The sequence below is a fragment of the Rhinopithecus roxellana genome, chromosome 11, assembly GCF_007565055.1.
Source record: "Rhinopithecus roxellana isolate Shanxi Qingling chromosome 11, ASM756505v1, whole genome shotgun sequence".
In the NCBI taxonomy this organism is placed as follows: domain Eukaryota; kingdom Metazoa; phylum Chordata; class Mammalia; order Primates; family Cercopithecidae; genus Rhinopithecus; species Rhinopithecus roxellana.
The window spans coordinates 25,449,833-25,476,017 of NC_044559.1; the positions used below are offsets into that span (position 1 = coordinate 25,449,833).

The window sequence follows — 26,185 nt, forward strand, 5'->3', positions numbered from 1 at the left end:
TATCACCGGAGGTTGGGCCGCGCGAGTGGGTGGGAGACATGGGCTGCACAGGGACCTGAGCAACTCTGCGCCCTTGGCTGCATTGTGTGATGAAGTAAAGGAAAGAAGAAAGCGGTTTGACAGGACAGTAGTTTTCTCTGAGAGGATGAGTGAGGGGATGGGCGTGTGGCATGTTTACGGACTGGGAAATGAGCCCAGAGAGGGAGGAAGCCAGCAGTGAGGAAGTGAGGGCTCTGTGGGAAGGCCCTTCGGAAGGTGTGGAAAGTAGGCTTAGAAGCCCTTGGGAAGCTCAGTTCCAGATGAAGAAGGAGGATTTCCTTCTCAGAGGCATGAAGGAAAGAAGCAGGGCAAGGAGGAAGTAAAAGTCCTAGGCAGAGCCCACATGGGCGCCTCACTGAATGCCAGTATCTTGGAGGGTGGGGGATTTGTGGAGCACATTTAATGGATAATAATGTGGACTTATATTTGGCAGTTTTTACACTTTTTAAAATTATACTCTTTCAGTTGGAAAGAGTGATGTGATTTTTTTTTTTTTTTTTTTTTTGAGGCAGAATCTAGCTATGTTGCCCAGGCTGGAGTGCAGTGGTGTGATCTCGGCTCACAGCAACCTCCACCTCCCGGGTTCAAGCGATTCTCCTGCCTCAGCCTCCTGAATAGCTGGGATTACAGGCACATGCCACCATGCCCAGCTAATTTTTCTATTTTTAGTAGAGACGGGGTTTCTCCATGTTGGTCAGGCTGGTCTCAAACTCCCGTCCTCAGGTGATCCGCCCACCTTGGCCTCCCAAAGTGCTGGGATTACAGGCATGAGCCAGCACGCCCGGCCACATGACGTGATTTTTATCGAGAATGAAATGAGATGAGAGTGAGGGCTGGCCTCTGCCGATCCTGGTAACAACAGGGACTTGATTGGCCTGTGTAATTAACCTACCCTGCGGCATTCGCAGAACCTGCCTCCCTCCACCATGCTGAAAACGTGATTGACTTGATACTGAGGACAGGCCTGGGCGCTCCTGGGAAAGCACAGGGAGTGGATGCATTTATGAGCCCATGCCCTGTGTAGCTTCTGGCCTGAGCACAGCAACAGGAGGGGCCTGCAGGCATTTTGACCAACATGACACCTCTCCTGGCTTCACCATAAGTGAACCAGGTCTCTTGTTGCCTCTTCCTACTCTGGAAGGCCCAACGCATCCTCAAGGGGAGTGACACCATGGGGATATTTGCAACAACATTTTAAAAATAGCAATGGCCAGGCACCGTGGCTAACGCCTGTAATCCCAACACTTTGAGAGGCCAAGGCAGGCAGGTCACTTGAGGTCAGGAGTTTGAGACCAGCCTGGACAACATGGTGAGACCCTGCCTCTACAAAAAATACAAAAAATTAGCTGGGCATGGTGTGCCTGTAGTCCCAGCTACCGAGGAAGCTGAGGTGGGAGAATTGCTTGAGCCCAGGAGGTCAAGACTGCAGTGGGCTATGATTGCACTACTGTATTGCAGCCTGGGTGACAGAGCAAAACCCTGTTTAAAAAAAAAAAAAGGCAGTAGGGAGGGAATGAGGGCTGGCTGGTGCCCAGGTAGAGTCGCAGGGAGGAGAGGCCCAGAGTCAAAGCTTACCTCACTGTGTGGGTGCACTGGGGGCCTCTGCGAAGCTGATCTCACCGCATGGGTGCACTGGGGGCCTCTGCAAAGCTGATCTCACTGCATGGGTGCACTGGGGGCCGCTGTGAAGGGGTAAGTGAGGAGCTGGACAAAGATCAGAGCAGGTTTGAGAGAATGGGAAGGCAGGACCTGGAGCTGGAAAATGAAGCAGTGGAGAGGGATGTGGATCAATGTTTTGTTTTTTTTAATGGAGCAGATTACAGTTTACAGATTGCTGAGAAAATGGTCCAACAGACAGGAAGTGAGGAGGAGGAATGAGTCTAATGTCCGTACGAAGCATCTAGAGTCTTGTTAAAATGCAGATTCCTTCAAATGTAGGAATCCTGAAAAAAAGAAAAATACAGATTCTCAGAGGGAGAGAGTCCAGGGGTGTGGGGGCCAGTCAATAAAACTACCTACTGGATACCGTGCTGTCTGAGTGATGCGATCCTTACTGCAGACCTCATCATCACACGATATATACAGGTAACAAACCTGCACATGTACCCCCTATATTTAAAATAAAAGTTGAAATTAGAAACTTTTAAAGATGCTGATTCCCACCCACCCACCCCTTCTCCCCGGCAACCCCCAGCTGCTTCCAGCTAGTTCCCAGGGGTGACCATGGCAGCTGCATTGAGTAGCTTTTTGTGCACAAGGGCAAATATTCATGTTTGCCCTGCCAGTTCCTCCCCAGCCTCAAGAGGGAAAGCCGAGCAGAAGGGCAATGAGCAGGAGCTGGGGTATTGGTGCTGGGAGACACCGAGCTGTCTTCTAGGTGCTTCGACTCTTCAGTGATTTAGGAAAGCAGGTGATTGACTGAGAGTGAGGACGCAGTATGGGAGGTCTGAGGAGTTAGCGAAGGATGTGAAATAGTCCGTTAGGGGAGCAAAGGTCTGGGCAGTGCTTCTCAGGCCCCCATCTTGCTGGAGACAGGTGGCTGGGCAGCCTCAGAGGGTTGGGCCTGTAGGTCCAGGGTGGAGTCTAGGAATTTGCATTTCTTTTGTTCTTTTCCTTTTTGTGGTGGTTTTACTGAGGTATAATTGGTACACAAAGCTGCACATCCTTGATATGTACAGTTAATTCAGACATATTTGTGCACCTCGGAAACTATCACCACAGCCAAGGCAGTAAACACATCCCTCACCTCCAAAAACAGGATATCCAATCTTTTGGCTCCCCTGGGCCACATTGGAAGAAAAATAATGGTCTTGGGCCACACATAAACTACACTATCACTAAGGATAGCTGATGAGCTTTAAAAAAAAAAATCGCAAAAAATCTCAATGTTTTAAGAAAGTTTACAAATTTGGGTTGGGCCGCATTCAAAGCCACCTGGGCCACAAGTTGTACAAACTTGTCCAAAAGTTTCTTCTCACCCCTTCGCTTTTTTTTATCTTTTTGTGGTATTGTGTCTGGAATTTATTCCTTCTGGTGGGTTCTTGGTCTTGCTGACTTCAAGAATGAAGCCACAGATCTCGCAGTGTTACAGTCTTAAAGATGGCATGTCCAGAGTAGTATGTTCCTCTTGGTGGGTTTATGGTCTTGCTGACTTCAGGAATGAAGCCGCAGACCCTCGCAGTGAGTGTTAACAGCTCTTAAAGGTGGCGTGGACCCAAAGAGTGAGCAGCAGCAAGATTTATTATGAAGAGTGAAAGAACAAAGTTTCCACAGCATGGAAGGGGACCAGAGTGGGTTGCTGCTGCTGTCTGGGGGTGGCCAGCTTTTATTATTCCCTTATTTGTCCCTGCCCACATCCTGCTGATTGGTCCATCTTACAGAGTGCTGATAGGTGCGTTTGTAATGCTTTAGCTAGACACAAAGCGCTGATTGGTGCATTTTTACAGATTGCAGATTGGTGCATTTACAATCCTTTAGCTAGACACAGAGTATTGATTGGTGCATTTTTTACAGGGTGCTGATTGGTGCATTTACAATCCTTTAGCTAGACAGAAACGTTCTCTTTCTAGAGTCCCCACTCGACCCAGGAAGTCCAGCTGGCTTCACCTCTCAATCCACTGTCTGAACAGGACACCCCAGCTGCTGTTGGGAATTGGGCGATGACCACTCTAGCTACTTCCTGTTGGATAGGGGTGACGAAGGGGCCCTGTGGTTGTAGTGTCCTCCAAAGGGGAACTCTTTAGGCCAGACAAAGGGCCAGCGGGTTGGTCCAGGGGTCCTCAGTAGAAGTTGTTAGTTGAGCTCATTTGGGGTTCCATTTGTAAGACCATCTGTAGCTTGATGGCCTCGATCCCAGAGGAAATAAATTTGACAAGGAGGTTAAAAATACAGGGCCTGAAGGCAAGTAATAGCAAGATGGCTGTATTACTCGAAGGCGAGTAATAGCAAGATGGCTCCCCTAGAAAGGGGAGAAGTCATGTCACCCAACTCCAGCGGTTGGTATAAGAGTTTGAAAGGTGTTGTCTGATTTCAGAAGCCTTTTCCTGTAAACACCAGGCGGCATCTCGTACTGTCCCTGACTGTTTAGTGTAAAAGCAACACTCTTCCCCTAAGAAGGTGCAGAGTCCTCCTTTCTCAGCAGTGAGGAGGTCTAGGCCTCAGTGGTTTTGGAGAGTCACTGTTGCCAAAGAGTCTCTTTGGGATTGTAGTTACTATTCTTACTGGATAGATTTTATTATTTCTTGCAGACTGAGAAATCTGTGAAAGTGTGTGGTAGTAGGATAATGAAGTAGATAAATCTGCTATTCTGGTTCCTGTAGCAGTGGCCATTCCTGACCCTGTAAGTAAGGGTATTAGTTGTATGACTCTGCGCTGAAGGACTTGAGTTTGGAGGGGCATTGATAGGGTCTGATTTCCATAAGATTAGAGGTTAGGATAATACTTATCCTGTTAACTTTTAGCAAACTTTCCTTTTGTTGAAAACCTTATAAGTTTGGGATTCTAATTTTTCTTTGCTATTAATAAAACCTCGTTCAGTCCATAGTAACTTAGAATTGGTATAGATGGCTCCTTCCTGATTCTGTAAGTACTTTAAAGTTTGGCTGAGTGCAAACAGCTCCCACGTTTGAGCAGAGTAATTATTAGGCAATTTTCCTAACTCTGCTTCTAGAAGAGTTTCCTTATCACTTACCGAATACCCATTGTGTCTTTTTTCCTTAATCTCTGGGGAGGAACCATCGGGGAGGAACCATCTATCATCCTGTCCTGAAGGGAGTTCCTCCTAGGTCTGGTTGGACCTTTGTATGGTAATTAGTTAAGATTTAGATCCCTTGTGAGGAAACCTGCTGGGTTAATGATTTTTGATAGGAAGGCTATGGGTTGTCAGTGGCCTCAGTGCTTCAGGCTACGCCTTTGCTTACACTGACAACAAGGTGGTATTGGAGTGTTGTAGGGTAACAGAGAAGACCTTCAATTATCAATTATAGGTTTTAAATTTACCCTGGCTTTTAAAGGAATAGGGGACACTGTTTTTTCTTTACTACTTCCATCTCTCTTTCCTTCTCTTTGACTTCTTGTCTCCCTCTCTCCTTCTGACTCCCTTTGTCTGTCTCTTCCTCTCTTTCTTTGACTTTCTTTCTCTCTCTCTCTCTGACTCTTCTTTTTCTGTCTCTTCCTCTCTCTCCTTCTCTCTTTGACTTTCTGCCTCTCGGTCTCTTCCTCTCTCTGTCTCCCTTTTTGACTCCTTCTTTGTCTCTGTCTCTTCCTCCTTCTCTCTCTCTTTGTCTCTGTCTCTTTCTCTCTTTCCTTTCTGCTGGTCTTTCCCTGCCTCTTCCAGCCACTTATGCTGCTGTTCTCCCCTCTCCTTCCCCTTTTTGATGGCTTTGGCAGCGTAAGACTGCCCCTCCTTGGGTTTTTGCACTGCATGCAATAACTCCATGATGTCCTTGTGGTATTTAATGAGGGCTCCCCAGAGGTTAGGAACCCCCTTTCTTTCCATATTGCAGCATGGGCATGTAGGATTAGATAAGCATACTTGCTATTTATTCTTCTTCCTTTTCCCAGTTCTAAGGCTCGGGTAAGTGCCACTAGATCTGCTAACTGGGCGCTGCACCCTGGGGGACGTGGCTTACTTTCAAGTACTGTTACATCATTAACTATGGCATAACCTGCCCTTCGTATCCCATTCTCCACCACAAATGAACTTCCATCGGTATATAGGTTAAGGTCAGGATCAGCTAAGGGACTTCTAAGAGATCCTCTCGGGTGGCATAAGTCTGGACTATCACTTGTTGGCAGTCATGCTCGATCGGTTCCCTGTCCTCTGGGAGAAAAGTGGCAGGGTTGAGGGCCACACATGTACGTATTTGAAGCACTGGTCCCTCAAGGAGTAGCGCCTGGTATCTAAGTAGGTGGTTGTCTGATAGCTATAAACTTCCTTTGGTACCTGGTATGCCATTACATCATGAGTAGTGCGGACAGTGAGATCCTTTCCTTTTATTATTTTGATAGCCACTGACACTAAGATGGCCACTGCTGCAACTACTGGTAAACAGTGAGGCCAGCCTTTTGCTACTACATCAATTTCCTTACTTAGGTCTGCCACTGGTTGTGGGGTTGTCCCACGAGTCTGAGTAAGGACCCCAAGAGCTATTCCTGCTCTCTCTGTGATGTATAAAGAGAAGTTTTGTCCTATGGGGAGGCTTAAGGCTGGAGCTTGAGTTTGTTCCTTCCGATGCCAAGACTTCAGGGTTGATTTCCTCCTCAAGCAGGGGACAACACATAGGTAACTTGTCCCCCATATTCATGTAGATAATAGCTTCAGCTTTGGCTAATATATTCCTCTCTAATAAGGGTATGGGACTTTCAGGCATAACAAGAAAATCATGTGAAAAGAGCAAAGTCTCCCAATTACAACTGAGGAGGTGGGAGAAATACCTGGTTATAGCTGTCCCAGGACTACTTGGATGGTAACAGACCTTGAGGATAGCTGTCCAGGACTGGAGATTAACATTGAGAAAGCCAAACCAGTGTCCAGGAGGAAGTCAATTTCCTGGCCCTCAATGGTTAAACATACCCTGGGTTCAGTGAGAGTGATGACATGAGCTGGCGCTTGCCCCAGACACCCTCAGTCCTGTTGTTGGATCATCTGGTTGAGGGCTTCTGGCCCAGAGAACCGTTGTCCTCTGGGGCAGTGCACCTTCCAGTGATTGCCTCAGCATAGTGGACATAGGCGAGGGGGCAGCTTGTTTCTTGTTGGACAGTCTTTTTTAAGGTGTCCTTGCAAGCCACACTATTAACAAGCACTACCAAGTGATTGGCCTGCTCCATTTTCTGTCCTCTCTGAACCACCAAGGTTTGTTTGTCTGAGGGCCATGACTAAGGCTGCAGCCTTTCTCTGATCTCGCTTTTCCTTTTCGGCCTGTTCCTCTTGGTCCCTATTATAGAACATTGAGGTTGCCAGGTTTAATAATGCCTCCAGATTTTGTTCAGGGCCCAGGGCTCGCTTTTGGAGCTTTCTCCTGATATCTGTGGCTGATTGGATAATAAACTTATCTTTTAGAATCAATTGACCCTCGAGTGAGTCGGGTGACAGGGGAGTATATTTTCTTAAGGCCTCCCGTAGTCGCTCGAGGAGGGCAGAAGGATTTTCTTCCTTTCCCTGAGTTATGGTGGACATCATCAAATAATTCATGGGCTTTTTCCTAATTCTCCTTAGTCCTTCTAGAACACAGATTAGCAGATGTTTATGACTCCAGTCCCTATGATCTGAGTCGAGGTCCCAGTGGGGATCCATACTGGGGACAGCTTGCTGATCGGTAGGGAATTTGTCCCTTTCTTCGGCTGTCATTCTGTCATTTACTTGACTAAGATACCAGGTATCTCCAAACTCTCGGGCTGCAGCCAAAGCCGCACTCTTTTCATTAAAGGCCAGGGTTTGATCTAATGACATCTCTCCAAGTGAGATCCAAGGTTTGCCCTAGACACTGTAGGACATCTGTGTACCTATCAGGATCATCTGAAAACTTCCCCAGGTCTACCTTGATCTGCTTTAAATCAGAGAGGGAGAAGGGGACATGTACCTGGGTTGGGCGAAATTCTCCTCCCCCTACAGCTTGAAGGGGACATAACCGATAGTGGGGGTGGGGGAGGTTGTGGTCCCTTGGAGATTTCTTTGCTTGTTTCCTTCTGGGTGGGGAAGATTAGAGGAGGCTTATCATTAATAGGAAGGGGAGCTATAGGGAAGCTAGGATATGGAGGTCAGCTGAGAGGTTCTCTCGTGGGATGTAAATTGCAAGCTTTGCATAGTTGTGGATTCTCCTTCAATGAAAAGAAAACTTGGACATAAGTATTTCGCTCCATTTGCTGTCCCTCTTACAGAAAAGGTCAAGCTGCAGGATAGTATTGTAATTTATACTTCCTTCAGGTGGCCATTTTTCACCGTCAGAGAATACTGGGGCCAGGCTGTAGTGCAGAAAAAAATGAGCTACCTCTTTTGCAGGGTTTGTGGGTCAAATTGGTCCCAATGACTTAGGATGCATTTCAAGGGTGAGCCTGTTGATGCCTGAATGGTTCCCATCTGGGTCGCCAAAATGTGTCCAGAATTTATTCCTTCTGGTGCATTCTTGGTCTCGCTGACTTCAAGAATGAAGCCGCGGACCTCGCGGTGAGTGTTACAGTCTAAAGGATGGCGCATCCGGAGCTGTTTGTTCCTCCCAGTGGGTTCGTGGTCTTGCTGACTTCAGGAAGCCACAGACCCTCACCATGAGTGTTACAGCTCTTAAAGTTGGCGCAGACCCAAAGAGTGAGCAGCAGCAAGGTTTATTATGAAGAGTGAAAGAACAAAGCTTCCACAGCATGGAAGGGGCCCGAGTGGGTTGCTGCTGCTGGCTGGGGGTGGCCAGCTTTTATTCTCTTATTTGTCCCCACCCACGTCCTGCAGATTGGTCCATTTTACAGAGTGCTGATTGGTGCGTTTACAATCCTTTAGACACAGAGCACTGATGGGTGCAATTTTACAGAGTGCTGATTGGTGCATTTACAATCCTTTAGCTAGACAGAAAAGTTCTCCAAGTCCCCACTTGACCCAGGAAGTCCAGCTGGCTTCACCTCTCAGTATGAACCTTTAATATGAGCTCTGCCCTCTAACTTTGTGAGCGCACAGCGCAGTAACATTCACTGCAGGCCTCGTGCTGCCCACCCATCTGGAGGACTGATTCTTCTGGCACAGGGGAAACTTGATCTGAATTGAGGGCAGCTCCCCTTTCCCTCTCCTATGGTATCTGCTTGTCTCCCAAGTTCTCAGGTAATGCTGGTGTGGACACTGCATTGGGGAGGCCGCGTGTTGAAAGCCCATGGAGTCAGGGACATGGCAGTATCACTGGCTGTATGGGGCAGCTGAGGGTCCCTGTCCTGCAGTTTTCTCCACCACAGTCAGCTGCTCCAGGACAGTAGGTGGAAATTCAGAATTCACTAAGATGGGGACTTTTCCAGGCAAACAAAGCAGAAGGGTCATTTAGCACAGTGTCTAGTACAGGAGAAATGCCCAAAACAAACAGCTTGTTGCTATCTAGCGCCAGCCTCGCCTTCCCTCCTGCCTTCCAACCACGCATGGGACTCTCCCTCCCTGACTGTGCAGCATGTAGAGCCAGGGCCTGTGGCCAGCAGCCCTGAGTCCAGCTGTGGGACCTTGCGCTAGCTGCTTGCCCTCTCTGAGCTTCAGTTTCATCTGTAAACTAAGATGATAATAACTTTCTTCACAGAGTTGCCGGGAGCCTGAGCACCTTTCGCTTTTCGGCTCAGAGAAGGCAAAGTGCAACTTGCTTCAGTCATCCTGAACCTGAGTTCAACCGACTGCAACTGCCTACGTTTGACCCCAGTGAGATCCAAGTTGTATATCTGAGGTATGCTAGTGGCGAAGTCAGTGCCACATCTGCACTGGCCCCCAAGGTTAGCTCCCTGGGTCTGTCTCCAAAAATGGTTGCTGATGACACCACCAACCATTGACTGGAAGAGTCTGAGGATGACAGTGAAACTGACAGGCCACAACAGACAGGCCCAGATTGAGGTGGTGCCTTCTGCCTCTGCCCTGATCGTCACAACCTTTGGGAACCACCAACAGACAGAAAGAAACACAAAAACATGAAACACAGTGGAAGCACCACTTTTGATGAGATTGTCAACATTGCCCAAGAGATGCAGCACCAGTCTTTAGCCAGAGAACTCTCTGGAACCATTCAAGAATTCCTGGGGGCTGGGCGCGGTGGCTCATGCCTGTAATCCCAGCACTTTAGGAGGCCGAGGCAAGAGGATCACGAGGTCAGGAGATCGAGACCGTCCTGGCTAACATGGTGAAACCCCGTCTCTACTAAAAATACAAAAAAATTAGCCGGGCGTGGTGGCGGGTGTGGGTAGTCCCAGCTACTTGGGAGGCTGAGACAGGAGAATGGTGTGGACCCCAGAGGCGGAGCTTGCAGTGAGCCGAGATCACGCCCCTGCACTCCAGCCTGGGCGACAGAGCGAGACTCCCTCTCAAAAAAGAAAAAAAAAAAAAAAAAAGAATTCCTAGGGACTGCCCAGTCTGTGAGCTGCAATGTTGATGGTATCACAGATGATACCAACAGTGAAGCAGTGGAATGCCCAGCTAGTTAAAGAGTGAAAAGGAAAATATTTTCACAAAGGGTTATCTGATAACCAAAAAAAAAAAAAAAAAGACATTGCATCTAAGCCACTTAGCACCGGGTCTGGCATATAATACATAATAAGTGTCATTGATTCTCAAAGAACCCAGGAGTAGAAAAAGCATTTAATAAAAATTAGCTCTTGGCATAATCTCTTCATCCTCACCCAGCAGAGCCTGAGACGTCTCCTAGGTTCACAAAAATTAATTTCTCCACCCCTCTTCCTGCTTTGCACTTTGTAGCAATTATCACATGGTTTGTCTAATGTTAGAACTATTTATATAAGTGGTAGTCAAGGCCACTGAGTCATGCATCCCTGGAGGTCAGTTACTATTTATTTTTTTGAGACAGAGTGGCTCTGTCGCCCAGGCTGGAGTACAGTGGTACAATCTCGGCTCACTGCAACCTCCGCCCCCTGGGTTCAAGTGATTCTTCTGCCTCAGCCTTCCAAGTAGCTGGAATTACAGGCTCCCACCACCGCACCCCGCTGATTTTTGTATTTTTAGTAGAGACTGGGTTTTGCCATGTTGGTCAGGCTGGTCTCAAACTTGTGACCTCAGGTGATCCACTTGTCTTGGCCTCCCGAAGTGCTGGGATTACAGGTGTAAGCCACCGCACCCAGCCTGAGTCAGTTACCATATCTTACCTTACAAACCCCAGAAGGCTGCACACAGCTCCTGCACATGGTACACCTTCAAGGAATTACCCATGGATTTGAATAAGGTTATATATGATGTAACACTCATGTGCTTTATTTCATTTTTAGTGAGTTTATATTCTAAAATATTTATTCCTGGTAAAAAATAATTCAGACAGTACAAATAAAGATTATTCCAAATAGGATCATATAATACTCTTGCAACTTTTTAAACTGAGTGCATTGTTTCTCATTAGTTCTTTTTGTTTTGTTATTTTCATTTTCTCATTAGTTCTTAACGATCTACCTCATTCTTTTTAACTTTGCATAATGTTGCATTCTTTCTGACATTCCATCTTTCCGATGTACCACAATCTGTCTAAGCTGTTCCCTAGTTCTGGACATTGTAGGACATTCTAGGGTTTTTTAAGTTATTTTAAAGAGCAGTGGCATGGATACCTCTTTGTGTCCTTCTGGGAATGACTGGAAGATAGCTTCCTAGAAGCGGATCAAAGGATCTGTCCCTTTTTTTAGGTTGCCAACTGTATCAGTTACAGTTCAGTTAGCAGAGAGTAGCATTCACTGCAGCCAGCTTATGCAGAAGGAGATTTGTTACAGGGTCCTGATGGTGCACAGAATTGTCAGGAAGACTCGAGAACAAATCTCGTTAAACTTTCAGGGACGGTATCAAGGGCTGTACTTCAGACCTGGGCCTCAAAAAGAAGTGCCTTTTCAATCAGGAAAATCTCTGCCAGTCTAGGAAGCTGCTGCCTCCGCTTCCAACTCCAGAAGCTTACTGTCTTCATCTGCTGCAGTCGAGAGGCCAAAATGATCAGAACACTGCCCAGAAAATCATTTGCAGTCATTGTTAGTGGAAGCAGAAATACAGCTTTCGCTTCTGCCTTCCGAAACTCAAGCAATTAGCAGAATCCAACTCACATCTCAAAATCTGAACTTACGGGAGCCCGGGGCATGTAGCTAGTAACTTCCCTGTGTCTGCAGTGTGGGGCTCACATGCCCAGGAGGCTGGGATGGGTCTCGAGCGCCACAGACATCCACATCACTCGCTTTTGCCAAGATTCCTTCCCAGGCATACCCATCACGAAAGCTGTGTGGTATCGCACCTTTTTTTTTTTTTTTGAGATGGAGTCTCACTCTGTCGCCCAGGCTGAAGTGCGGGGGCGCAGTCTCAGCTCACTGCAACCTCTGTCACCTGGGTTCAAGCGATTCTCCTGCCTCAGCCTCCCAAGTAGCTGGGATTACAGGCGCCCACCACCCCCCCCCCCCCCGGCTAATTTTTTTGAATTTTTAGTAGAGATGGGTTTCATCATGTTGGCCAGGCTGGTCTTAAACTCCTGACCTCAGGTGATCCACCTGCCTCGGCCTCCCAAAGTGCTGGGATTACAGGCATGAGCCACTGTGCCCAGCCACAGTACCACACTTTTAATGGCCACTAACTTGAGATAATACTTCATGATTTTAATTTTTTTTTTTTTTTAAGAGGCAGGGTCCTGCTCTGTTGCCCAGACTGGAGTGCAGTGGTGTGACCATAGCTCACTGCAGCCTCGACCTCCTGGGCTCAAGCAATCCTCCCTTCTCAGCCTCCTGAGCAGCTGGAACCACAAGCACGCACCAGCTCGCCCAGCTAATTTTTAAAATTTTTGTAGAGATCCCACTTTTGTAGGGTGTCTCACTGTGTTGGCCAGGCTGGTCTCGAACTCCTGGCCTTAAGCAATCCTTTCACCTTGGCCTCCCAAAGTGTTGGGATTACAGGCATATGCCACCACACCTGGCCTTGCATTTCTTAATCAGACTGAAGATCTTTAGATTTGTTTTTTGGCCATTATAGCTCTTTTTCCTATTTTTACCTGTATCAGTTAGCTGTTACTAAGTGACAGACCACCCCAAGGTTCAGTGGGTTGAAACAGGAGTCTGTAGGGCATCTGGGTGGCTTTGCTGCTTGCAGCTGGGCTCACTCCTGTGTCCCGTCAGCTAGTGGGTTGCTGAGCTGGTATAGGATGGCCTTGGGTGGATCAAGCTGGCTCTGCTCCCCGTGGTCTCTCCATCAGCCTAGCCCAGGCTGATTTTCATGACAGTGGCAGAGATTCAAGAGAGGAAAGAGACTTGAATGTGTTTTCCAGTCTCAGCTCTGTTTGTGTAGATGCTTCCATCCCATTGGCCAAAGCAAGGTATGGTCATGCCCAGAATTAGTGTAGGGGGGCAGAACCCACAGGACTGGACACAGAGGCCATTGATTGCGGCCATTAATGAAACCAGTTCTTGCGTTATCTTTTGACCATTGTTTTGTCTTGTTGATTTGTAAGAGTCCTTTTTATATTGAGTTAATTAGCTCTACACATAACTTCAAATAATGACAGTAAAATTTGGGTTATACATTTATAATAAAAAAAAAAAACAGACGGCAGCACAGCAGAAATAATCTCCTTTATAGCTCCTTTAAAAAAAAAAAGGCTCTTGTGAATCAGTACAAGCAAACACAGGCACTAACTAAAATGCTGGGAGTGGGATGGCACAGATTCCTTGGATATAATAGGACGTTTCTATTTAGATTATAGTATGTGGTACTTTAAAGCAGCTCTCGGAGTTCTAGAGCTTCCACCTCTAGATAGGCTCTTCCTGCCCCTTGAACACAGAGCCCTGGGTCTACCACATCCTTTCCTGTCTTCCAGCTGATACAGACTTAAATAATTCCATTTTGTGATTTAATATTAGATGGTGGTGGGGCGCTGTGGCTCAGGCCTGTAATCCCAGCACTTTGGGAGGCCGAGGTGGGTGGATCACGAGGTCAGGAGATCGAGACCATCCTGGCTAACACGGTGAAACCTCGTCTCTACTAAAAATACAAAAAATTAGCTGGGTGTGATGGCAGGCGCCTGTAGTCCCAGCTACTAGGGAGGCTGAGGCAGGAGAATGGCGTGAACCCGGGAGGCGGAGCTTGCAGTGAGCTGAGATCCCGCCCGTGCACTCCAGCCTGGGCAACAGACCAAGACTCCGTCTCAAAACAAACAAACAAATAAAAATTAGATGGAGGTGGGGTGGCTCACGCCTGTAATCCCGGCACTTTGGGAGGCGGAGGCTGGAGGATGCCTTGAGCCCAGAAGTTGACGGCTGCAGTGAGCTATGATCACACCACTGCACTCCAGCCTAGGTAACTGAGTGAGACCCTGTCTCTAAATAAAGACCAAATAATAACAATGGATTAAACCAAAGTATTTTCTTTCCCACATAAGAGTCTGGGCATAGCCAACTACAGACGAGCTCAACCAGCCCCAGGTGTCAGCACCCCAGGCTCCTTCTGCTGGTTGTTCTGCTGTCCTGAGTAGGTTGACCTTTTCCATTGGTCCAAGATTGCTCCCCAACCTGTGGAGGGGAACAGAATGAAGGGGAGGGCTGGGCGCAGTGGCTCACACCTGTAATCCCATCACTCTGGGAGGCCGAGGCAGGTGGATCACTTGAGGCCAGGAGTTCGAGACCAGCCTGGCCAACATGGTGAAACCCTGTCTCTACTAAAAATACAAAAATTAGGCTGGGCATGGTGGCTCACACCTGTACTCCCAGCACTTTGGGAGGGCAAGGTGGGCAGATCACCTGAGGTCGGGAGTTGGAGACCAGCCTGACCAACATGGAGAAACCCCATCTCTACTAAAAATACAAAATTAAGCAGGCATGGTGGCGCATGCATGTAGTTCCAGCTATTCGGGAGGCTGAGGCAGGAGAATTGCCTGAACCTGGGAGGTGGAGGTTGCAGTGAGCCAAGATCGTGCCATTGCACTCCAGCCTGGGCAACAAGAGCGAAACTCCGTCTCAGAACAAACAAAAATTAGCTGGACATGGTGGCACACACCTCTATTCCCAACTACTCAGGAGACTGAGGCAGGAGAATCGCTTGAACCTGGGAGGCAGAGGTTACAGCGAGCTGAGATTGCATCTCTGCACTCCAGTCTGGGAGACAGAGTGAGACCCTGTCTCAAAAAAAAGAAAAAAAAAAAAAAAAAAAAAAAAGAATGAAGGGCAGGCCACGCATGCCCCCTTTTTTTCAGAAGGCACATAGATCATTTCTGTTCACATCCTACTGACCATAGATCAGTCACATGACTGCTAGAAGAAAATTGAAATTTAGGGACGGTACAGGGCTTTACCATATGCCCTTATCAGAGGTGCCTTCACTGAGACTATTTGGGGACAATTATCTGTGCAAGTCTTTGCTGCTTTTTAGAGACCAGAGAGCAAATCCACTTATTTATAGACATGCAGTTGTAAGGGACATGAGAACAATCTGTGAGGATGGCATTCGGAGCAGAGAACAAGACCCCATAGCCATGTAGGGTGTTAGTCCCCTGCAGTGACGCTCCAAGTGACTTCATGCAGGTTACACTCCCTCTGCCTCTCAGTGTCCTGGTAAATGATGAGCAAAATGGTGCCTCCTTCCCAGATTTACTGTGAGGATTAACTGAGTTGGCCTGTGTCAGATCCTGGTCCAGGGCCAGCCGATGCTGAAGTCCGAGGGGAGTGAGTGGATGAGCAGAAAAGCTTTTGGGTGGGGGTCCTAGGCAGGTGAATATGGTTTTATTCAGCAGCAGTTCTCATCAGTGGCTTTTTATTAGCAGCTTACTCACATTAGCTCTCTCACGCTGTCCACCTTTATCTCAGCTATTTGCTTCCGCTCTGTGGCTCCTGCGACCCCCACACCTGCAGCTGCACAGCCGGCTCTCCCTTGCCTTCAGGGTCAGCAGCTTAACTCTTTCTCTCTCTGGCACAAGCAAGCAGAGCTGTGTCCTGGCTCCCTCCTGTCTGTCTACAAGATGGACAGTTTTGGCTGTCTCCCTTTCTCTGGGCACAAGCACAACCACCACATCAAGCCATGTCAAGCTGAGCCGAACCTCAAGAGCACCTGTATAGCATCAGCGGGGCAGTTATACCTTTTACAGACAATAGTGCCTTAGAGCCAAGTATGAACTTACACAAACAGGTTATGTAACAAGTGGAGGTGTGCATCTGTGCACCAAACTCCCTGAGTCGTGCAGGCCTGGATATCTGCCTTGGCCTCTACCTTGACCAAAGCACATTCCAGGTACCTTATGGTACCTTATAGTGTGCATGATGCTTGGCCAAGCACACGCACCCAACACGCGTGAGCCATTGTTAGTATTAGGAACAGTAGCACCAGGTGAGCCTCTTTGACTTAATGGTCTCAGTCGTCAAAGGCGAATGAAAATCATCAAGTTAGCATCAGTCCAAGACTAAGAAGAGCTCAACTGAAGAAAGCAGTGAGACAAGCACCATTTATAGCCCTTTTTCCTACTGTTCTCTTTCTCCTTCCCTCCCTGGGGATGTAAGTCCTTAGCCTTTGGGTGCCTCCGTTGTCTTTATCAAAAAGAACACTAGATTTCAGTCTTCATTTCATGTTAATGAAAAAGTTTCAAATTTTATCAATTCCTGAGTTGTCTGTTTTTTTTTTTTTAGACAGGATTTCACTGTCACTCAGGCTGGAGTGCAAGGGTGTGATCTCAGCTCACTGCAGCCTCTGACTCATGAGTCAAGCGGTCATCCTACCTCAGCCTCCCAAGTAGCTGGGACCACAGGCATGCACCACCATACCTAGCTAATTATTTTTTGGTATTTTTTTTAGTAGAGACCGGGTTTCACCCTGTTGCCCAGGCTGGTCTCAAACTCCTGGGCGCAAGTGATCTGCCCACCTCAGCCTTCCAAAGATATGAGCCACCATGCCCAGCCAATTGTCTGTATTTTATCAAGGATCAAATTATTAAACCAAAAGAATGAAGCTCTCAATGTGAAATGCATGCATCATTAAAAATGTAAAGAAGCATTTTCAAAAATGTATTCTAACTGGGCCTTCCTTCATATCTTTATTTGTATTTGTTTTTTGTTTTGAGACATAGTCTTTCTCTGTCACCCAGGCTGGAGTGCAGTGGCACGACTTTGGTTCACTGAACCTCCGCCTCCCGGGTTCAAGCCATTCTTATGTCTCAGCCTCCTGAGAAGCTGGTATTACAGGTGTGTGCCACCATGCCCAGCTAATTTTTGTATTTTTAGTAGAGACAGGGTTTCACCATGTTGGACAGGCTGGTCTCAAACTCCTGGCCTCAAGTGATCCTCCCGCCTCAGCTTCCAAAGTGCTGGAATTACAGGCACGAGCCACTGTGCCCAGTCTGTATCTTTATATTTGTTCTTTTATTTTTTTTTTTGAGATGGAGTTTCGCTCTTGTTGCCCAGGTTGGAATGCAATGACACAATCTCAGCTCACTGCAACCTCTGCCTCCTGGGTTCAAGCAATTCTCCTGCCTCAGCCTCCTGAGTAGGTGGGATTATAGGCACCTGCCACCACGCCCAGCTGATTTTGTATTTTCAATAGAGACAGGGTTTCACTATGTTGGTCAGGCTGATCTCAAACTCCCGACCTCGGGTGATCCACCCTCCTCGGCCTCCCAAAGTGCTAGGATTACAGGTGTGAGCCATCACACCTGGACGGGTCTTTATAATTTTTTTATAATTAAGACATTTTTTGTCCCTTTCATGACTACATCTTGTTAATTCAATTTCTATTCAGCATCTCAAATAGGTCCACTTTCAGCAAGCCCCCCAACGGCCACCAGGCAAGCTCCAGTCATGGTCCTCTTGTTCCAGGTACTGTGGCTGCACAGCAGATTACCCCCAAATCTAGCTGTGTAAAGCAGCCCTTTGTTATGTTCATGGACTCTATGGATAGGAATTCAGATAGGTCCAGCAGTAATGGCTTGTCTCTGCTCCCAGGGATTGGGGATTGCAACTGGAAGATTTGAAGGCTGAAATCACCCATGTCTGGCAGATGCTGCTGGCTGATGACCTCAGTTCCTCCTCACGTGGGCCTCTCCCTGGGTCTCTCCATGTCAGCTGGTGTGAGCTGAGAGAGAGATGGAGGCAGAGCCTGGCAAGGCCATATTGCCTGTCATAGCCTAACTTACTTTATTTATTTATTAACTTATTTATTGAGACAGGGTCTCGCTCTGTTCCAGGCTGGAGTGCAGTGGCACAATCTCAGCTCACTGCAACCTCTGCCTCCCTGGTTCAAGCAATTCTCCGGCCTCAACCTTCCAAGTAGCTGGAACTACAGACACATGCCACCAAGCTTGGCTAATTTTTTTTTTTTTTTTGTATTTTTAGTAGAGATGGAGTTTCACCATTTTGCTCAGGCTGGTCTTGAACTCCTGACCTCAGGTGATCTACACACCTTGGCCTCCCAAAGTGCTGGGATTACATGAGTGAGCCACCCTGCCCAGCCTCATAGCCTCATAGCCTAGCTTTGGAACTCCTGTGGCATGTGGTTCTATAGTGAAGTGGTTATTACATCTACTTTACACACAGAAGGTCCTGGGTTCAAGCCCCGTTGGAACCATGGTGAGGTCTACTGTTTTCCCACCTGTAGCCCCAGGTCCTTGGGATGCTGAGGCAGGAGAATCACTTGAACCCAGACGCAGACATTGCAGTGAGCTGAGATCTGGTGAAACTCCGTCTCCAAAAAAAAAAAAAAAGAAAGTCATACAGTGTCCCTTTGCCACATTCATTTGTCAAGGCAGTCAAAAAGTCTCGCCGGGGTTTCAAGGGGAGGGAAGTAGACTCTACCTCTTGATGGGAGCAGTAAAGTTCTGCAAGAAGAGGTGGGAGTGGAAATGTGGGAGCACCTTTCAGACATGGGCTCTGCCATGTTTCCCTTTCCTGAGTTACTGGAATGGCCTCATCAATGGCCTTGCTACTTACACTTTTTTTTTTTTTTGAGACGGAGTTTTGCTCTTGTTACCCAGGCTGGAGTATGATGGCATTACCTCAGCTCACTGCAACCTCCGCCTCCTGGGTTCAAGCGATTCTTCTGCCTTAGCCTCCTGAGTAGCTGGGATCACAGGCATGCACCACCACATCCGGCTAATTTTGTGTTTTAAGTAGAGACAGGGTTTCTCCATGTTGGTCAGGCTGTTCTCGAACTCCCCACCTCAGGTGATCTGCCCTCCTCGGCCTCCCAAAGTGCTGGGAGTATAGGCGTGAGCCACCATGCCCAGTCCCACTTTGTTGTTGTTGTTATTTTTGAGATAGAGTCTCCCTTTGTCACCAGGCTGGAATGCAGCAGTGTGATTTCGGCTCACCTCAACCTCTGCCTCCTGGATTCAAGTGATTCTCCTGCCTCAGCCTCCCAAGTAGCTGGGACTACAGGCACCTGCCACCACGCCTGGCTAATTTTTGTATATTTTTTAGTAGAGGTGGGGGTCACCATGTTGGCCAGACTTGTCTTGAACTCCTGACCTAAAGTGATCCACCTGCCTCAGCCTCCCAAAGTGCTGGGATTACAGGCGTGAGCCACCGCACCCAGCCTACTTCTACTTTTGTACTTCCCTTTCTGTGACTCTCACAGAGCAGCCTGGGAAAACCAGAAACAGATTAGCTTGTGCCCTTCCCTGCCTCTTACTTCTCAGGGTAGAACCACCAAGGAAGCCAGGGGGACAGCCCAGTCTCTTGCCACAGATGCCTCTCACTCAACCTCTCTTCACGCCCCAGGCCTCCTTTCAGTTCCTCAAACAAAACAGAACAAGCCAATTTCCTTCCACCTCAGTGTCTTCCTGGAAATTTCTTTTCTTGACTTGTCATGAGTTTGATTCCTGTTGGTTCTTCTTGCCCCAGCCTAAATGTCTCTCCCTGGACAGGCACCATCGCTGATTCCGCTCTAAAAACCCTTCCTGAACTCCTGTCACGTCACTTGTGCCAACGTGGATGAAGCTGCAGGATGTGATGTTAGGGTGAGGCAAGCCAGGCACGGAGAGACAAACACTGTAAGATCTCACTCATATGTGGCATCTAAAAACAATAAACCTGGAGGGGCACAGTGGCTCACGCCTGTAATCCCAGCACTTTGGGAGGCTGAGGTGGGCAGATCATGAGGTCAAGAGTTCGAGACCAACCTGACCAACATGGTGAAACCCTGACTCTACTAAAAATACCAAAATTAGCCAGGCGTGATGGCACACACCTATAATCCCAGCTACTCAGGAGGCTGAGGCAGTAGAATCTCTTGAACCCGGGAGGTGGAGGTTGCAGTGAGCCGAGATCGTGCCATTGCACTCCAGCCTGGGCGGCAGAGGGAGACTCTGTCTCAAAAAAAAAAAAAAACCACAGTGCTCTGGGTGGCAAAGGACAGGTTGGCAGAATGGATGGATCGCACCAGAGAGCTCTGTGTTTAAATCACAGCCTGGCCTGGCGTGGTGGCTCAAGTCTATAATCCCAACACTTTGGGAGGCCTAGTAGGGAGGATCATTTGAGCCCAGGAGTTCGAGACCAGCCTGGGCAACACAGTAAGACCCTGTCTCTACAAAAACTTTTAAAATTAGGCCAGGTGCGGTGGCTCACACCTGTAATCCCAGCACTTTGGGAGGCTGAGGTGGGGAGATCACCTGAGGTCAGGAGTTTGAGACCAGCCTGGAAACCCTGTCTCTACTAAAAATACAAAAATTAGCTGGGCATGGTGGTGCCCGCCTGTAATCACAGCTGCTCGGGAGGCTGAGGCAGGGGAATCGCTTGAACCTGTGAGGTAGAGGCTGCAGTGAGCCGAGATCGCACCATTGCACTCCAGCCTGGCAACAGAGCAAGACCCTGTCTCAAAACAAAAATTCGCCAGGCATGGTGGTGCGTGCTTATAGTCCCAGCTACTCAGGAGGCTAAGGAGGAAGGATCGCCTGAGCCTGGGAAGTTGAGGCTGCAGTGAGCTGAGATCGTGCCACTGCATTCCAGCCTGGGGTGACAGGAGTGAGACCCTGTGTCCAAAAAATAATAATAAATAAATAAATCACAGCCCAGGTGGATTGGCCCCTTACCTTCAATCTTCTCACTTGTAAAAAGGTCACAATACCTACCTTGCCACATGGCTGTGAGAGGAAAGCCTGGCACAGAGAAGGTACATGATGACAAGTCGTTACTGTAGTATTATTTTGTTTGTAATCTGTCATTAAAGGTAATTCCGTGGCTTGCTGGTGGGGGGGGGTTCTTGATTTACCCAATAGAAACATGGAGCAGTAGTATCAGATTATTTTGTATCTTAGATTTAAGACCTACGCGGGCAAGGTGGGTCATGGCTGTAATCCCAGCACTTTGGGAGGCCAAGGCGGATAGATCACCTGAGGTCAGGAGTTCAAGACCGGCCCGGCCAAAATGGCGAAATCCTGTCCCTACTAAAAATAAGCCGGATGCGGTGGCATGCGCCTATAGTCCCAGCTACTCGGCAGTCTGAGGCAGGAGGATTGCTTGAAGGCAGGAAGCGGAGGTTCCAGTGAGCCGAGATTGTGCCGCTACACTCCAGCCTGGTGACATAGCAAGACTCCATCTCAAAAAAAAAAAAAAAAAAGATTTAAGACCTAAAACTGTCCAATGCAGTTGAGGCTCAACAAAGCTCAGTAACTTGTCTGAGATCACATAGATGAGGGTCCTAAAATATACCTGGCCCCTGCCCTCTTAGTAAACAGAGCGTCACCTTCTCACACTGTCACCTGGACCATTTCGACATAAAGAGATCAGGCTGTGTTTGCAACTTCTTTCAAAGAGTTGGGAAATTTTCTTTCTGTCTCTTAAATATCAGTGACGATTATGTCTAGACTGGAATTTTAATTTCCCATTCCAGTTTCCTGAATAGAGTACAGTGAAAGAAAACTCTAGAAATTTACTGACTTTTTCTCATTGGCTTGACACCATGCTTGACTTCTCAGTGGGGCTGAATTTCCCCTCTGGGTCTGACTCACATTTTCCAACACACAAAGCACCCCGTTCAATAACAACCAGACACTTTTACTGTTCGGCATCCATCTGGACCAAAAGTGGGTTGCTAATGACAATGAACAAATCACCGGCAAGGACCACATTTTCCCCTGCGTTGTTTTACAGTTTTCAACTTGGTTTCATTTTGCCATGACCAAAGAACTTGCTGGCCAGACATGGTGGCTCACACCTGTGATCCCAGCACTTTGAGAGGCTGAGGCGAGCAGATCGCTTGAGCCCAGGAGTTCGAGACCAGCCTAGGCAACACGGCGAAACCCTGTCTGTGCAAAAAATACAAAAATTAGCCGGGCGTGGTGGGCTTGCCTCTAGTTCCATCTTCTTGGGAGGCTGAGGTGGGAGGATTGCTTGAGTCCAGGAGGTGGAGGTTGCCCTGAGCTGATATTGTGTCACTACCCTCTAGCCCAAGTGACAGAGCAAGACCCTGTCTAAAAAAAAAAACAGAGGCCAGGTGTGGTGGCTCACACCTGTAATCCCAGCACTTTGGGAGGCAGAGGCAGGTGGATGGATCACTTGAGGTCAGGAGTTTGAGAGCAGCCTGGACAACATGGTGAAACCCCGTCTCTACTAAAAATACAAAAATTAGCTGGGCGTGGTGGCGGGCGCCTGTAATCCCAGCTACTCAAGAGGCTGAGGCAGGAGAATTGCTTGAGCCTGGGTAACAGAAGATGCAGTGAGCTGAGACTGCACCACTGCACTCCAGCCTGGGTGACAAGAGCAAGACTTCATTGCAAAAAAAAAAAAAAAAAAAAAAAAAAAAAAGGGCGGGGGCCAGGCCCAGTGGCTCACACCTGTAATCCCAGCACTTTGGGAGGCCAAGACAGGTGGATCACCTGAGGTCAGGAGTTCCAGACCAGCCTGGCCAACATGGTGAAACCTGTCTCTACTAAAAATACAAAAATTAGCCAGGCATGGTGACAGGTGCCTGTAATCCCAGCTACTCAGGAGGGTGAGACAGGAGAGTCACTTGAACCCAGGAGGCGGAGGTTGCGGTGAGCTGAGATCATGCCATTGCACTCCAGTCTGGGCCACAGAGCGAGACTCCATTTAAAAAAAAAAAAAAAAAGAACTAGTCTGGGTGTGGTGGTTCACACCTGTAATCCCAACACTTTGGGAGGCTGAGGTGGGCGGATGGCCTCAGCTCAGGAGTTCAAGACCAGCCTGGACAACATGGTGTAACCCCATCTCTACTAACTATACAAAAATTAGCCTGGCATGGTGGCATACACCTGTAGTCCTGGCTACTCGGGAGGCTGAGATGGGAGAATCGCCTGAACCTGGGAGGCAGAGGTTGCAGTGAGCCGAGATCACACCAGTGCACTCCAGACTTGGTGACAGAGCGAGACTCTGTCTCAAAAAAAAAAAAAGATGGGAGGCCGAGGCGGGTGGATCACGAGGTCAGGAAATCGAGACCATCCTGGCTAACACGGTGAAACCCCGTCTCTGCTAAAAATACAAAAAATTAGCCAGGCGTGGTGGCGGGCACCTGTAGTCCCAGCTACTCGGGAGGCTGAGACAGGAAAATGGCGTGAACCCGGGAGGCGGAGCTTGCAGTGAGCGGAGGTCGTGCCACTGCACTCCAGTCTGGGCGATGAGCAAGACTCAATCTCAAAAAAAAAAAAAAAAAAAAGAAGTTACTAAAGAGGCTGAAATGGCAGTGAGCCAGCAGCAGACCCTGAGCTCTTGGGACGATAGATCTACATGGCCAGCTCTTCACTGCCTGGGTTAATTTATCTTTACCGTAGTTTTCCAAGTGACAGGAGTGGTCAGGGAGAGAAGCAACTGAGAGTGACATGAATTCACCCCTCAGACGTCCTCCCCAGCCCTGTGACCTATTGCAACACCCTCGACCAATTTACTTTGTTGGCTTTTCCCATCTGCCAGCATCCAAAAATGAGACAAGCTGAAATAAGAACTCCTCCCAGGCCTTAGGGGTAAATAATAATTTCCTCTTTTCACCCAAAGATGAAGTGGTCCACTTCACAGGCAAATCATTTTGCAGGCTTTCAGAGAGGTCTTTCAACGTGTTTCACCCACAAACATCTGGGACCGGCTCTTCTTTTTTTTTTGAGACGGAGTCTTGCTCTGTGGCCCGGGCTGGAGTGCAGTGGCCGGATCTCAGCTCACTGCAAGCTCCGCCTCCTGGGTTTACGCCATTCTCCTGCCTCAGCCTCCCGAGTAGCTGGGACTACAGGCGCCCGCCACCTCGCCCGGCTAGTTTTTTGTATTTTTTAGTAGAGACGGGGTTTCACCATGTTAGCCAGGATGGTCTCGATCTTCTGACCTCGTGATCCGCCCGCCTCGGCCTCCCAAAGTGCTGGGATGACAGGCTTGAGCCACCGCGCCCGGCCTCCGGCTCTACTTCTTTACAAGTTATTTTCAGCAAACAGCAAATACCATTCTGTAGTGTAGAATTTCCACCAGGCACATTTCAGGGGGCCTGTGTCGCCACAGGGCAAATGACTACACAGATTGTCCTCCTGGGCAGATTGGCAAGGAAAGATCTTCAATGATATATTATATATCACAAATGGAATACCTGTTCCTATAGTAAGGCTCAAAAATACCTTTGATCAAAATTAGACCAGGCGTATGTTTTTTCTTTTTTGGGACAGTGTCTCACTCTGTTGGCCAGGCTGGAGTTCAGTGGTGCAATTACAGCTCACAGCATCCTCAACTTCTAGGGCTCAAGCAATACTCCTGCTTCAGCCTCCTCAGTAGCTGGAACTACAGGCGCATGCCACTGTACCTGGCTAATGTTTTTGATTTTTAGTAGAGATGGGGTTTCTGTATGTTGCCCAGGATGGTCTTGAACTCCCGAGCTCACTCAATCCTCCCGCCTCAGCCTTCCAAAGTGCGGGGATTACAGGCATGAGCCACTGTGCCTGGCTTGAGGTTTATGATTTAGACTATGTATTTAGAGCAAATATTGTAAAAGGTGGTCCCTCAAGAAAAAAAGAAATCAGTCTCTTTGTTTGCTTCTGTCTCCAAAGAGGGAAGAGCAAGAGTCCTGAGCGACGTGGCTCCTCTGGGCCGAGCTTCGTGGAAGATGAGATCATTAGAAGCCACCGACCTGAAAATGGGGGTTTCCTAGGACAGTCAAGACGCACATTTGACTTTTTTTTTTTTTTTAAGATATGAGAGCTTCTTATTTTATCTCCTCTAAAGTTAGTCACTAGTCTTTCTGACTACAAAACACAGCTAAACTGTATGTGTGTGTGTGTGTGTGTATATATATATATAGCTTCTGTCCCCCTACACGGAAAGGAGAGAAGAGAGGAGAGCAGGAAATGATTACTTGTGCAGATGAAAATAGTCAGCTGGGAGATTTCACATTTTCACTTAGCAGAGAGCGGGAAGGAGCTATTTTGATAGCACAGCTTCTCTTTCCATGGTGAAAGATAGATAACTTCTTCAAAGCTAAAACAAAGCTAAATACAGTTCTGGTTTAAAATTTCATATGTGTAAGCCTCAACTTTATCACAAGTTCCAAGATTTAGATTTTAAAATAAAACTACCCAAAAAAGACAGCTAAAATAAGTGACTTACAGTTTTTTGTTTTGTTTTGTTCTGTTTGAGACAGGGTCTCACTCTGTTGCCCAGGCTGGAGTGCAGTGGTGCAATCTTGGCCAACTGCAGCCCCCGCCTCCTGAGTTCAAGCAATTCTCCCGCCTCGGCCTCCTGAGTAGCTGGGACTACAGGCATGCACCACCATGCCTGTGCCATATCCGGCCAATTCTTTTGTATTTTTTGTAGACAGGGTGTTTCACCATGTTGGCCAGGCTGGTCTTGAACTCCTGTCCTCTGGTGATCCACCCACCTCGGCCTCCCAAATTGCTGGGATTACAGGCATGAGCCACTGCGCCCAGCTGAGCATCTTTGCATGAGCTCATTGGCCATTTATATATCTTGCTTGGAGAAATGTCTATTCAGATTCTTTGCCTATTTTTAATTGTGTTTTTTGCTTGTTTGTTTTTGAGACAGAGTCTCCCTCTGTGACCCAGGATGGAGTGCAGTGGTACTATCTTGGCTCACTGCAACCTCTGCCTCCCGGGTTCAAGGGAGTACAGCCTCCTGCGTAGCTGGGATTACAGATGTGCACCACCATGCTGGGCTAATTTTGTATTTTTAGTAGAGACAGGAGTTTCACCATGTTGGTCAGGCTGGTCTCGAACTCCTGACCTCGTGATCTGCCTGCTTTGGCCTCCCAAAGTGCTGGGATTACAGGCGTCAGCCACCACGCCCGGCCCCACATTATCTTTTTAATATTGAATTGTAAGCCTTCTGGAAGCTTTTCCTCTTTCCTCCCTTTCTTCATTCTTTAATGTTTTTCTCACTGAAAGAGCACTGAAAAGGAAGCTAAAACACAGTGCCTGAGTTCAAGGCTCTCACAGTCTAACGGAGGTGAGAAATACCAAAGAAGGAGCAATTTGTGTCAGGGATGGGGGATCTGGTTGGGCTTCACAGAAGATGAAATAATTGGGGTCTGTGTCCCCACCAAATC

General features: G+C 48.0%; 1 protein-coding gene across 3 annotated transcripts in view; it reads left to right on the plus strand.

Annotated features, from left to right (window-relative positions):
• ANKRD16 (ankyrin repeat domain 16) overlaps positions 1-26,185 on the plus strand; it is a 68,474-nt gene that overhangs the window by 17,648 nt on the left and 24,641 nt on the right. Inside the window, exon 8 of one of the 3 annotated variants that reach the window (XR_004059960.1) lies at positions 9,300-9,440. Coding sequence is in view for 1 of the 3 variants with exons in the window: in XM_030940139.1 (XP_030795999.1) it covers positions 9,300-9,316 (17 nt within the window). In the remaining 2 variants the exon portion in view is untranslated. Of the gene's footprint in view, positions 1-9,299; positions 10,272-26,185 lie in introns of those variants that run through there. The other 2 variants (XM_010366506.2, XM_030940139.1) reach the window with 2 other exon arrangements.